General features: G+C 46.8%; 1 protein-coding gene across 1 annotated transcript; it reads right to left on the bottom strand.

Moving 5' to 3' along the window:
• Nucleotides 1–228: 228 nt before the first annotated feature.
• QPCTL (glutaminyl-peptide cyclotransferase like) lies at nucleotides 229–12,484 on the bottom strand. The gene is made up of 7 exons (XM_087971235.1): nucleotides 12,179–12,484; nucleotides 10,573–10,719; nucleotides 8,989–9,276; nucleotides 8,215–8,367; nucleotides 7,261–7,360; nucleotides 6,266–6,382; nucleotides 229–2,064 (listed from the first exon to the last, which is right to left on the bottom strand). The coding sequence occupies exons 1-7, from the start codon at nucleotides 12,410–12,412 to the stop codon at nucleotides 1,919–1,921; spliced, it is 1,185 nt and encodes a 394-aa protein (XP_087827361.1). The 5' UTR covers nucleotides 12,413–12,484; the 3' UTR covers nucleotides 229–1,918.
• Nucleotides 12,485–12,743: the final 259 nt, after the last annotated feature.

Genomic DNA, 12,743 nt, shown 5'->3' with positions numbered 1-12,743 from the left:
TGCTTTCTTCCAATCCAAGCCATCCTGAATCCCATTCAAATCCTTGGAAGTTTTTTTTGAAGTTTGGCTCGAGAATCCTGATTTAATTAGGGTGATTGCTGGAATCCTGACACCTTAATTTTCCCCAAATGTCGGAATTTCAGCAGAGCACAGAGCGGTTGACTTTGTTCCGTTTCGCCCACCAAATCATCCCTGGGCTTAAGAAATTTGGACCACACACACACACACACAAAATGAGACAACTTTTATTAGAAAGGGTTTTTTCCCCTCCCCCCCCCCGCAAACCGAAATCCGAGGGGCTTAAATCAACCCATGAAACGACAGGAAGGCAGGCAGGAACGAATGTATTGCTAAAATCCCGTGGTGGAAAAAACAAGTTATACCGCAGTAGATCGCATGAAAAGAGGAATGTTACTTGATAAAAACACACAACTGCTTTGTAGACAGACATTTTGACTGGCAAGAAAAGGGCTAAGGCAAGGGGTGTGCAAACCCTTGGCAACTTTTAAAAGGGCTTCTTCCGGAATTCTCCAGCCAGCAACTTTTTAAGATGCTGTGGGGTTCAATTCCCAGAATTCCTCAGCCAGCTGTGCTGGAATTCTGGGAGTTGGAAGTCCACAAGTCTTAAAAGTTGCCAAGGTTGGACACCTCTAGGCTCTTCAGATCAATGACGGGCTGGCTGTTTTTTTGTTTTTTGTTTACTTGCGAGGCGTTTCCAACAGGAAATGCTCAGAAACTGCGTCCTGTTCTATTACTCCTCCCATGTTTACATCGCCAAATTCAAGGATGCTTTCCATTTTGAAAGAAAGGAGCGTGCACCACCCAGAGATTTCTGGTGAGATTTTAAAAATAAAAATCCTGATATATTTTTTTTAAAAAAAGAAGTCCCGCTTTTCTCAGAACAAGAAAGAAAAAAGGGGTAGGGGAGTAGGAAACTTACGACCCCTTGTCCACTCTGGGGGATCAAGGACTGGCTTTTTGCACCGACTACTTTAAAGCCGTGCTTGGTTTCAAGAGACAATCTGGACCGAGCAGAAGGCCAATGGTTGGCAGTGCCCAACCGCTCTTCTGAAGAGGGAAAGAAACCCACCCTGTTGTGGTTAGCCGGCAGCAGGTGAGGACGGCTGAGGAGAGCGAGGACTCAGATGAGGGGCCAGGACCATCAGGGAGTGGACTGCTGCCTTCAGAGATTGTGGGGGCTGGCAGCAGCGATAAGGAGGGTCCCGAGGAGCCTGTGCTAAGTGCACATGTGCGCAGGATTGCTTGCAAGAGCAGCTGCAGCAGCATGGGTGACTCGGGAGTAAGGCTGCAAGGTAATGGCCTCCTTCAAGAAGATAAAAGCTAGCTGTGAAAGGAACGTACATTGCAGAAGGCAAAGACGTTTTGAAACTCGGCCTCGTGGACATTCCAGTAACCTGAGTTTTTATTTGAAGATTCTTGTATTGCAAATTATTTCTTGTCTGTTATCTTCTGGCAAGTCTCTTCACAGTTTGGCAAGGCTTGTGCTTATCACAGCTAATTATTTTGTAAAAGCATTACAAGGTTTCTGTTCCTTTTGGATTGTGTTTGATTTGTCGGAAAAGGGCGTGGGTCAGAACACACCCTTTCCGAATCTTTCACTTATTTAAGGCACCCCTATCCCATCCCAATGGCAGGAAAGCCAATTTTGGATCTTCTCCTTCCACCATTTTGGTTTGGTGGTTCCCATCAGTGGGGGAGACAGCCACGCAACCTTCGTGGTAGATCCACTTCCAGAGCTCCAAGGAGAACCTCACCCCTCTTCCACAGCTTTGCAATCCTCTCTGCCTCTTGGGCCGCAGCCGTCGCCTCCCGAGAAACCAGTGCCATCGTTCTCATCCCAGCCACGTCCGGTAGAACCGAGGAGACCTTCCGAAGGTTGGAAGAACCTCCGTCCGCCTTAGAGGGCCAGGTATTCCGCCAGGAAGGCAGCCAAGATCTTACTCAGGTTCTCCACGGTGGGGCGGTCCAGGTTGGCTTCGGTGTCGTCCAGGGTGTGCCAGACCTTGGGGAACGGGGTGGCGATGAGGTGGAGGACTGGGACGCCTAAGTCAGAAAGAAATACACGAAACACACACATAGGAAGATGCTTCGGATAGCTACCAGGGGAAGACCGGATGCAGAAGTTGGCGGAAATGGCAAAATGGACTAGTGTGCTCGAAGAAAAGAACTTAAGTACGCTTGTTTCTCTCGAAAGAGACTCTACAAAGAGTGCAGAGAAGAGCAACAAAGGATTAGGGGACTGGGAGGCTAAAATATAGGAAGAGCGGTTGCTGGAATTGGGTCTCTGTAGTTTAATGAAGAGGAGGATTATGGGGGGAACATGATAGCAGTCTTCCAATATCTCGGGGGCTGCCCCAAAGAAGTAGGGCTCAAATTATTCTCCAAAGCACCAAAGAAGGCAGGACAATAAGCAATGGACGGAAACTCATCAAGGAGAGAAGCAAACTGAATTTGAGGAGAAACTTCCTAATCAGGAGGACAATTAACCAGTGGAACTGCTTGCCACCAGAGGTTATGAATGCTCCAACACTGGAAGTTTTTTAAAATAAGAAGAAGAAAAAAGAAACAATAGGACAGGGACGGTAGGCACTTTGGTGCGCTTATGCACCGACCATTGGTCTGAACTGGTATAGGTTTCCAGCCTAGGCAGGGGGTTGGACTATAAGACCTCCAAAGTCCTTTCCAACTCTTATCTATCTATCTATCTATCTATCTATCTATCTATCTATCTATCTATCTATCTATCTATCTATCTCTTTTCTATCTATCTATCTATCTATCTATCTATCTATCTATCTATCTACCTACTTATCTATCTATCTATCATCTATCTATCTATCATCTATCTATCTATCTATCTATCTATCTATCTATCTATCTATCTCTTATCTATCTCTCTCTTTTCTATCTATCTATCTATCTATCTATCTATCTATCTATCTCTTATCTATCTATCTCTTTTCTATCTATCTATCTATCTATCTATCTATCTATCTATCTACCTACTTATCTATCTATCTATCATCTATCTATCTATCATCTATCTATCTATCTATCTATCTATCTATCTATCTCTCTTTATCTATCTATCTGTCTTTCTATCTATCTATCTATCTATCTATCTATCTATCTACCTACCTACCTACTTATCTATCTATCTATCATCTATCTATCTATCATCTATCTATCTATCTATCTATCTATCTATCTATCTATCTATCTATCATCTATCTATCTATCTATATCTATCTCTTATCTATCTCTCTCTCTTTCTATCTATCTATCTATCTATCTATCTATCATCTATCTATCTATCTATCTATCTACCTACCTACCTTATCTATCTATCTATCATCTATCTATCTATCATCTATCTATCTATCTATCTATCTATCTATCTATCTATCTCTTATCTATCTATCTCTATCTATCTATCTATCTATCATCTATCTATCTATCTATCTATCTACCTCTGTCTTTCTACCTTCCTATCTATCTATCTATCATCTATCTATCTATCTATCTATCTATCTATCTCTTATCTATCTCTCTCTTTTCTATCTATCTATCTATCTATCTATCTATCTACCTACCTACTTATCTATCTATCTATCATCTATCTATCTATCTATCTCTCTTATCTATCTATTTATCTATCTATCTATCTATCTATCTATCTATCTACCTATCTCTTATCTATCTATTTATCTATCTATCTATCTATCTATCTATCTATCTATCTATCTATCTATCTATCTATCTCTACACACACACACATCTACGTCTGTCTATCTACCAATCTATTTCTGTCTATCTATTTGTGTCTATCATCTATCTACATCTCTCTCTCTCTCTCTCTCTCTCCACACACACACACACACCCCGTGTTTATCATATAATAAGGCCGGGTCTTTTTTTTTTTTTTGAGCCCCCCAAAAATGGCTAGGCCGTCTTTGTCTTTTCGGGGGTGACATAATTCCCCCCCCTTGCATCTTCGGGTGGGCGGGCAGCGACGGCTTGGATGTTGACCTCGGCGTTGGTGGGGCACTTCGTATCGGGGTCAACGCGGGCAGCACCATATCCGGGTGTGCCACAAAAGTACTTCCTAACGGCAAGCCCCCCCACCGCCATTCCCCCCCCATTTCGCATGTTTTAATATAGGCCTTAATTTGGGGGGGGAGGGGCTTAATTTCATTTCATGCCTATAAAACATGCTGGGACTTCCTCTTGGGGGAGGCCGTATTGTTGGAGAAACACGGTATATATTTGTGTGTGTGTTTCCACATGGAAACTGCTTCTGCACTTCGTGCTTGACGTGGAAAAGAAAGTAATTTTGACTTTGGGTTTTGCAGGTTAGATTGATCGATCTTTATCGAAATGACTTGTTCATATTATTATGGGAAATCAAAAAGCGGTGATTTGATGTTAATGCCATATTCTACTGCAACAGAGAGAGAGTTGGAAGTCAATGCTGCTTTTTTTCGTTTCTTTTTCCTATCTTTCCTCACTTCTCTTTCCCCTCCCCTCTCATTGCTCTTTTATTTACTTTTGTATTTTGCATTTTATAATACTTTTATAACCTAATAAAAAAAAGTGGTTTGGAAAAAATAAATACGCAAACACACACCTTAACCCCACCAGCTACCTTTGATTTCACACCAAGGCTTGATTTTAAGAAGGTTTAAATTAGACTTCTATGATCGTTGCAATCTATCAGTGTTGAACATGGGGGAGGGGAACTCTGTTTTTCGGGGGGGGGGGGTTGTCCTTTTAATCCATATCTTTTTTTTCCCTGTATACAGGTAGTCCTCAAGGTACGGCCACAATCATGCCCCAAACTTCTGTCATTAAGTGAGACAGTTGTGAAGTGAGTTTTGTCGTGGTGGTTAAGGGAAGCACTGCAGCTGATAAGCTAAAGTCACCTGATAAAAGATGACTCTACTTTTCCCCGTTGACTTCGCTGGTCAGACGGTCGCAAAACGGGAGTCACAGCACCCCGGGATGCTGCAACCGGTCATAAATATGAGTCAATTTGCTCAGCATTTGAATTTGGATCACGTGACATTGGGAATGCTTGAAAGGTCGTAACTGAATTATGGCCGTAAGTCACTTTCCCCCCCCCGCCCCCCAGTGACGTTGTGACTTCGAACGGTCGCTAAACGAAATGGTTTTTTTTTCTCTAGCTTTGTTTTGCCTTTGTAATTCCCCCCCCCTTTGGATTAGGTGTTTTAACTTTTGGAATAAAATAAAAAATTGATTACCAAAGAAGGAGACGAGAGAAAAGAGGCCGGTTTTGGCAAACGGGGCAGTGGTGGGATTCAATTATTTTTTTTACTACCGGTTCTGTGGGCGTGGCTTGGTGGGCGTGGCAGGGGAAGGATATACTGCAAAATCCCCCTTGCTTTTCTCCACATTAAATTTCATTTTGTTGGATAGGGCCAATTGTTCAAGTCTGTCAAGATCTTTTTGGGAGGTTGGCTAGTCCTGCCAGGTGAGTATCACCTGCAAATTTGATGAGGCCCCCTTCTATTCCCTCACCCAAATCATTTATGAAGATATTGAAGAGTACTGGGCCTAAGATGGAACTTCGTGGTACCCCACTGCTTACTTCCCTCCATGTAGTACCATTAAGGATGACTCTTGAGTACGGTTTGGCAGCCAGTTACAAATCCATCTGGTGGTGATGCTGCCTATCCCACTTTTTCTAACTTACTAAGAGGTAGGTTGTAGTCTACTTTGTCAAATGCCTTGCTGAAGTCTAAATATACTATGTCCACAGCATTTTATTCATTCACTTAGTCACTTTGTTGAAGAATTATTGTATGACTGTATGAATGACCGTATCAGTGGTGGGATTCAAATTTTTTTTATTACCGGTTCTGTGGGTGTGGCTTGGTGGGCGTGGGGTGGCTTAGTGGGCGTGGCTTGGTGGGCATGGCAGGGGAAGGATATACTGCAAAATCTCCCTTCCCTCCCCACCCCACTAACCTGCTTTCCAGCTCCGTTCTCCTGTGCAGGGCAACCAAAGGAGACCCAGCCGATCAGCTGGGACTCAATGGGAGGCAGAGAATAGATGGGGGTGGGGCCAGTCAGAGGGGGTCTTTGCCGGTTCTCCAAACAACTCAAAATTTCCGCTACCGGTTCTCCAGAACTGGTCAGAACAGGCTGAATATCACCTTTAGAACGGTGTGTGTGTGTGTGTGTGTGTGTGTGTGTCAAAGGGGATTGGGGGCTGGGAACGTACCTTTCCTGAGGAAGGGGGCATGGTCATCTTCGACAGAGCCGTAGAGGGACCTTCTGTGGAAATACAGCTGTTCCTGGGAATGGGATTGGAGCAGTCCAAGGCGGTGCAGCCGTTTTTCTACCGAATGCAAAGCAGGGATTAGCCAAGGTGTCTCCTTGCACCCAGGTCTGCTTGCCTACAAGGGGGTATTCTGGCTATAGAGCCAGGACTGCATTCCTGCAAGTTTCAAGACAATCTTACCATGTTTCCCTGAAAATAAGACCGGGTCCTATATTAATTTTTGCTCCAAAGGATACATTAGGACTTATTTTTCCAGTTGAGTCTTATTTGGGGGGGGAATACGGGGCACCAAATGCATCCGTCCAGCTAACAATCTTAACTGGGGCTTATTTTCGGGGCATTTTTATAATTACGAGCATCCTGAAAAAATCATGCTTAGGGCTTATTTTCCAATTGGGTCTTATTTTCAGGGAAACAGGGTACTTACAATCACACTTGTTGACCAGAGTTGCGCAGCGAAGAGCTTGTTAAGGGAATCGTGCGTGGTTTTTATGACTCTTTTGGCCACGTCGTTAAATGAATCACTGCAACCGTTAACTGAATCTTGCGGTCGTTAAACAAATCTGACCCCCACCCCCCTCCAACTGACTTTGCTGGGCACCAAATAGCGATCACGTGACCCCCAGAGATCCCTGAAGCTTATGGTAAATGCCAAGCACCCAAATTCTGACCCCATGGCCGTGCGGATGCTACGATGGTTATAAGTGCAAGGACCGATTGTTTTCAGGGTTGTTTTAATTGCAAACGTGTCGCTAAGCAAAGGATTGCAAGCCGAGAACTGCCTGTCCCTGAGGTAGAGGCATGGCTGAGGTCCTGCTATTCTCTCACTTGCAAATTTCATTCTCCCATTGCACCGATGATACTGGTAATGAAACATTTGCATGGGAATCAGGAAATGCCTGTAAACTTCTGCTAACTCAGTTTCTGGATCTTACCGAGGCTAATAAGCCTCTCGAACCAACCGGATGTTGCATGGAAATGATTTTGAAAGGACGGCTGAGGGGCGCCCAAGAGATCCAGCAAAACGAAGAGAGACTGCAAGGGAAAAAATATATAGAAATTGCTGATTTTTTTTTACCACGGTTTTTCTCAGCCTTGGCAAAGTTAAGATGGGTGGCTCCAACTGTCAGAGTTCTCCAGCCAACATAATTTAGGATGGACAGACTTCAACTCCCAGAATTCCCCAGTCAGCATGCTTTAAGATGGGTGGACTTCAATTCCCAGAATTCCCCAGCCAGCATAGTTTAGGATGGATGGATTTCAAGTCGTGGACTTCCTCAGCTAGCATGCTTTCAGACAGGTAGACTCCAACTCCCAGAATTCCTCAATCAGTGTGCTTTAAGGTGGGTGGACTTCAACTCCCAGAATTCCCCAGAAAGCTTCCCTTAAGATGAATGGACTTCAACTCCCAGAATTCCCCAGCCAACATGCTTTAGGGTGGGTGGACTTCAATTCCCACAATTCTCTAGCCAGCATGCTTTAAAGTGAGCAGACTTCAACTCCCAGAATTCCCCAAAAAGCTTCCTTTAAGATGGGATTACTTCAATTCCCAGAATTCCCCCAAAAGCTTCCTTTAAGATGGGAGGACTTCAATTCCCAGAATTCCCAACCAGCTTGCTTTAAAGTGAGCAGACTTCAACTCCCAGAATTCCCCAGTCTGCATGCTTTAAGGTGGGTGGACTTCAATTCCCAGAATTCCCCAGTCTGCATGCCAACCAGATTGCACAAGAGGGAACTGGTTGAATCCTCAATGACGTCACCTGAGATGATAATGATGTCACCCGGCCCAGGTGACGAAGAGTTCACCTGCTTGATGACCTCATCATGGCTTCTACTTCTGATTTCTATCCACATTATCCACTCCCAGAGAGAGAGAAAGAGGGACTCACTATCGCCTGCAGGTGAGTGATGCCCAGCCGATGTGGGGTCCTGCCCATGTGCTCAGCTAGGTGTCGGGCCCCATAGAGGGAATCTGTCTCACTCCACTCGCGGAAGGCTTCTTCCCCATCAAAGAAGAGCAGCTGCAGGGTTATTTTCGAAGCCTGAAACCACAAAGGGTTTCAGTTGTGTGTTGTGGCCACAAAGTCACAAAAGAGGATCAACAGCCATCTCAACCTTGGCCGCTTTAAGACCTACGGACTTCAACTCCCAGAATTCCCCAGCCAGCATGCCAACCAGATCGTACTAAAGGAAACTGGTCGAAGCCCCAATGATGCCACCTGCTTGATGATGTCATCCTGCCCAGGTCATAGCTGGTTGGGGAATTCTGGAAGTGGAAGTCCGCAGGTCTTAAAATGGCCGCGGTTGGGGATTTATTCATCTAAATCCATCTCTTAGGTTCTTAATACCCGTGGCAAATATTTTGCAGGTAGTTTTCTCAGGAAATGCAATTTTATGTGTTGGCCAAATTTTTCTTGCCCAATTCCAAAATTCCTTTTTTTTTTTTTTAACGTACAAATTTTAAAAATCAACATTTTGCAGGCCACGGAAGCCTTTACAATACTTTGGGGGGAAAATAAAGAAATGCAATTTATTTCTGCATTGAAAAGCGTCCCACCCCAAACAGACGGCAAGGATGATAAACGGCACTCTGCCAGCTCTAACCTCTAGTCTCTACTCCCTCCTCCTGACACTTTCCCAGCTTCCCACCTTGACCGTCTCACCTGCTCTTTGGCCTTCTGGAGTCTGTGGTCCAACGCGGTTGCTAGCTCCAGCAGGATGGCGCAGGGCACGGCTGAATCGGTGGCCCCCACGAAAACCCGTCCGTGCTTGTCTCGGGGGAAGTATTTGGAGTCGTAGTGGCAGGCGAAAACCAGGCGCCAGGTGGCCGCGGGGTCCAGCGTGGCCACCACGTTGGCAAAGCTAACCGTGCCATGCGGAGTCCGGTCTTTGAAAGCATCCAGTTCCACCTGCCAAGAAGCCTTCAGGGCCTTTAGCCGTTCCACGATGAACTCGAGAGAAACCGAGGGAAAAACAAAACATCAGGACCAGCTAAGTCGCTTAGTCAAGTTTCTCGTCCTGAGTGATAATGTAAATAGTCCTCGGCTTATGGCCACAAATGAGCCACAAATTTATGGCCAGTTGTTCAGTGAGCTTTGGCCCCATTGTACAACCTTTCTTGCTGTCGTGAACACCACTGTCGTTAAGTGAATCCAGCTTCCCCGTTGACTTTGCTCGTCGGAACGGCCGCAAAAGGGAACCACAGGATCCTGAGACATTGCAACCGTCATAAATATGAGTTGGTGGCCAAGAGTTTGAATTTTGATCGCGTGACCGTGTGGGAAAAACAGCCATAAGTCAGTGCTAGTGTAACTTCGGTCACTAAATGAACCGTTGTAAGTCAAGGACTACCTGTATATAAATTTAGTATAACTCTAAATGCCAAGCAACCATGCTAGATGCTTCCAAAGATAATAAAAATGTTGTTTTCCTGTGACAGCATATTCTCCATCGAGCTTTCTGGATGCTGTCCGCCATTTTTAAAAATTCCTTTTAATCCCTTCAAAAACCACTTTTACTTGGGGGGCCTCAAGACACATAAAATGTGGTATACAAAATACTGAATAAATAAATTATTGAGCAGGGCGCTCATACGTGTCTCTCTCAGGATCTGGCCAAAGATGTATTTTAGTTGCATATCTTCTATCTATATAAAAGCAAAATGCCCCTCACGCATCATCACGAAATCTCCAGAACCGTAAACCCTACAAACTTCACATTTGGCACCTATGTTCCTCTTGGCTTCTAGGTGCTCACAAAGGAAGGATTTTTCCAAATGACCATCAGAGTATTAATATTTCCTATATTATTATTATTATTAACACACTCTGATGCTAAATGGTTCTACTCCCCCTCCCCACCTGAAATCTATTCCAAATGCAAAAGCCAAGCAGAGGAGTAGAGTTTCTGTTTCAGAGCAGAAAGCAGTTTTAGTACATAACAGTTGAGCTAAGCCACGCCTAGGCTCCTTGCTGTCTCCCTGTCTCCTTGCTCACACAGCAAATACTGTTTCAGTTTACAAACAGTCCTCAACTCTCTCACACACTGACAGGACTCTAGCCAGGTGAATACCGATGGATGCTGGTAGGCAGAGGCACAATTTTTCCCCTTATTTTCCTCCCCAAAAACTAAGCCCCACCACATAGTTTCATAGCGAAGCACACGGGTATCGAGCTAGTATTCATATACGCAGCAACCTTTGAAGGACAGAATCCAGCTGCAAAATGTCACAGTGGGCACCAACTCACCTGCCGTATCTTGATGTTGCCAGAGCTGCCTGAATACCTCTCCACCAACATGGGCTGCAGGTAAGTCGTCCAAAGGCATTGCAAATCCAGCTGGGACGTCAGATGTTTTAACTGGCTGCTCGACAAACTTCGGGGTTTATGGATCAGCTGTGGGAAGGAGACCACCATTTATTTATTCCTCACTTATGGGAGCATTTCAAAGCAGCTGTATGGGCTTTGTGTTCCTCCGAAGGCCACCTTGGCAACTTGAAGATGGATGGACCAGCTCCCAGAATTCCCCAGTTCAACATGCCAGTGAATTTTAAGATGGAGGGACTTCAACTCCCAGAATTCCCTGGCTTAGTAGGTGAATGAACTTTAAGATAGGTAGTCTTCAACTCCCAGAATTCCCCAGCCAGCATGCTAGTGAATTTTAAGATGGGGGGGACTTCAACTCCCAGAATTCCCTAGCTGGCATACTATACCAAGCCCTCCTTCACTGGCCCATTTGACTTTTCATTCCTTTTTAAAAAAAATTGGCCAAGGGTCCTTGTGTGCCCTGGTTGACTTTGATCTGCATTGTTGGAAATGCCCCAAATGCATTTTCTGTGGTGGCCGTGAAGGGCTAAAGCAGAGGTCTCCAACCTTGGCCACTTTAAGCGTGGTGGATTTCAACTCCCAGAATTCCCCAGCCAATTCTCCCCAATTCTGGGAGTTGAAGTCCGCCAGGCTTAAAGTGGCCAAGGTTGGAGACCTCTGGGCTAAAGTATACTAACATTCGCCTTCATGTCTTAATGTGGGCAGAGAGTTGGCAGGGCTGTGAGGCACACCATCGGTGGCCTTAATCTGGCCTCAATGGGGTCTGCCAGCTTTTCTTATCTCCCTGGGCAGCTGAGAAACGGGGCTCCGATCCGTAGGGTTTCCTGTCTAAGCAGGGGGTTTGGACTAGATGACCTCCAAGGTCCCTCTTCCAACTCTGTTCTATTTTTCTCTCTCTTGCCCCAAAGGGGCGATCCTTTGGGGCAGAAGAAGATTGGGGGTTTGGACTAGATGACCTCCAAGATCTCTCTTCCAACTCTGTTATTTTATTTTTTCTCTCTCTTTCCTTTGCGGCGGAGGAAGAGGAGCCCACCAATAGGGGGAGGTTGGACTAGATGACCTCCAAGATCTCTCTTCCAACTCTGTTTTTCTATTTTCTCTCTCTCTTTGCGGCGGAGGAAGAGGAGCCCACCAATAGGGGGAGGTTGGACTAGATGACCTCCAAGATCTCTCTTCCAACTCTGTTTTTCTATTTTTTCTCTCTCTTTCCTTTGGGGCGGAGGAAGAGGAGCCCACTGATTGGGGGGTTGGACTAGATGACCTCCAAAATCTCTCTTCCAACTCTGTTATTCTATTTTTTCTCTCTCTTTGCGGCGGAGGAAGAGGAGCCCACCAATAGGGGGAGGTTGGACTAGATGACCTCCAAGGTCCCTTCCAACTCTGATGACCTGACCTTTGTCCACCTGGCTGCGCCTTATGGGGGATGTGGTCCCCCACTAAGGCACTGTTGGGTGCCTGGGGGCGAGGGGGCCTTCAGCCGGGCCAGGACACACACACACCCCGCCCCAGCCTTACCCGGCCCGCCTACCTGGCTGCCCGGCTCCGCTGGCTGCTCGGCTCCCGGCTGCCCGTTCCAGAGGAGGCAGAGCCCCAGCGCGCAGCCCGCCGCCGCCGCCGCCAGCCCCAGCGGGAGCGCCCAGCGCCGGAGGAAGCGCCGGATCGGGCGCCGCTGGGGGGCCGCGGAGAGAGCCCCGAGCTCCGCCATCCCGCGCCCGTCCGGGAGCCCCCCGCCCGCCCGGCTCCTGCGCGGCCCCTTCCGCATGGCCGGAGCCCACCTGGCCGGGAATGGGCGGGGGAGCGCCTCGACCTGGCCGGGAGGTCCGCGCCTGGCCACGCCCCCGCCGGGCTGGGCCAATCCGAGGCGGCGGGGGAAGGGGGCGCGGCTTCGGGGGACCGCCCCCTTCCTGGTGAAAGCCACGTGGGCAGAGTCGGCGGATTCGGACGGGCGGGGGAGCGGAGCGGCGCCTGGAGGGAGGGGGAGGTTGCTCTTATTTTGAGAGGACTACAGGTCCCATCGCTCCCGGCGGAGGGAAGGGAAGGAGAGGGAGGGAGGGAAGGAAGGGAGGGGAAAGGAAGTGGAGGAAGGAAGGGAG

The sequence above is a fragment of the Notechis scutatus genome, chromosome 8 (assembly GCF_049901735.1).
Source record: "Notechis scutatus isolate UNSWTSFEM ecotype Mainland chromosome 8, rNotScu1.2, whole genome shotgun sequence".
Lineage (NCBI taxonomy): Eukaryota > Metazoa > Chordata > Lepidosauria > Squamata > Elapidae > Notechis > Notechis scutatus.
The sequence above is the reverse complement of the archived record's forward strand: the minus strand, read 5'-3'. Positions and strand labels throughout refer to the sequence as shown.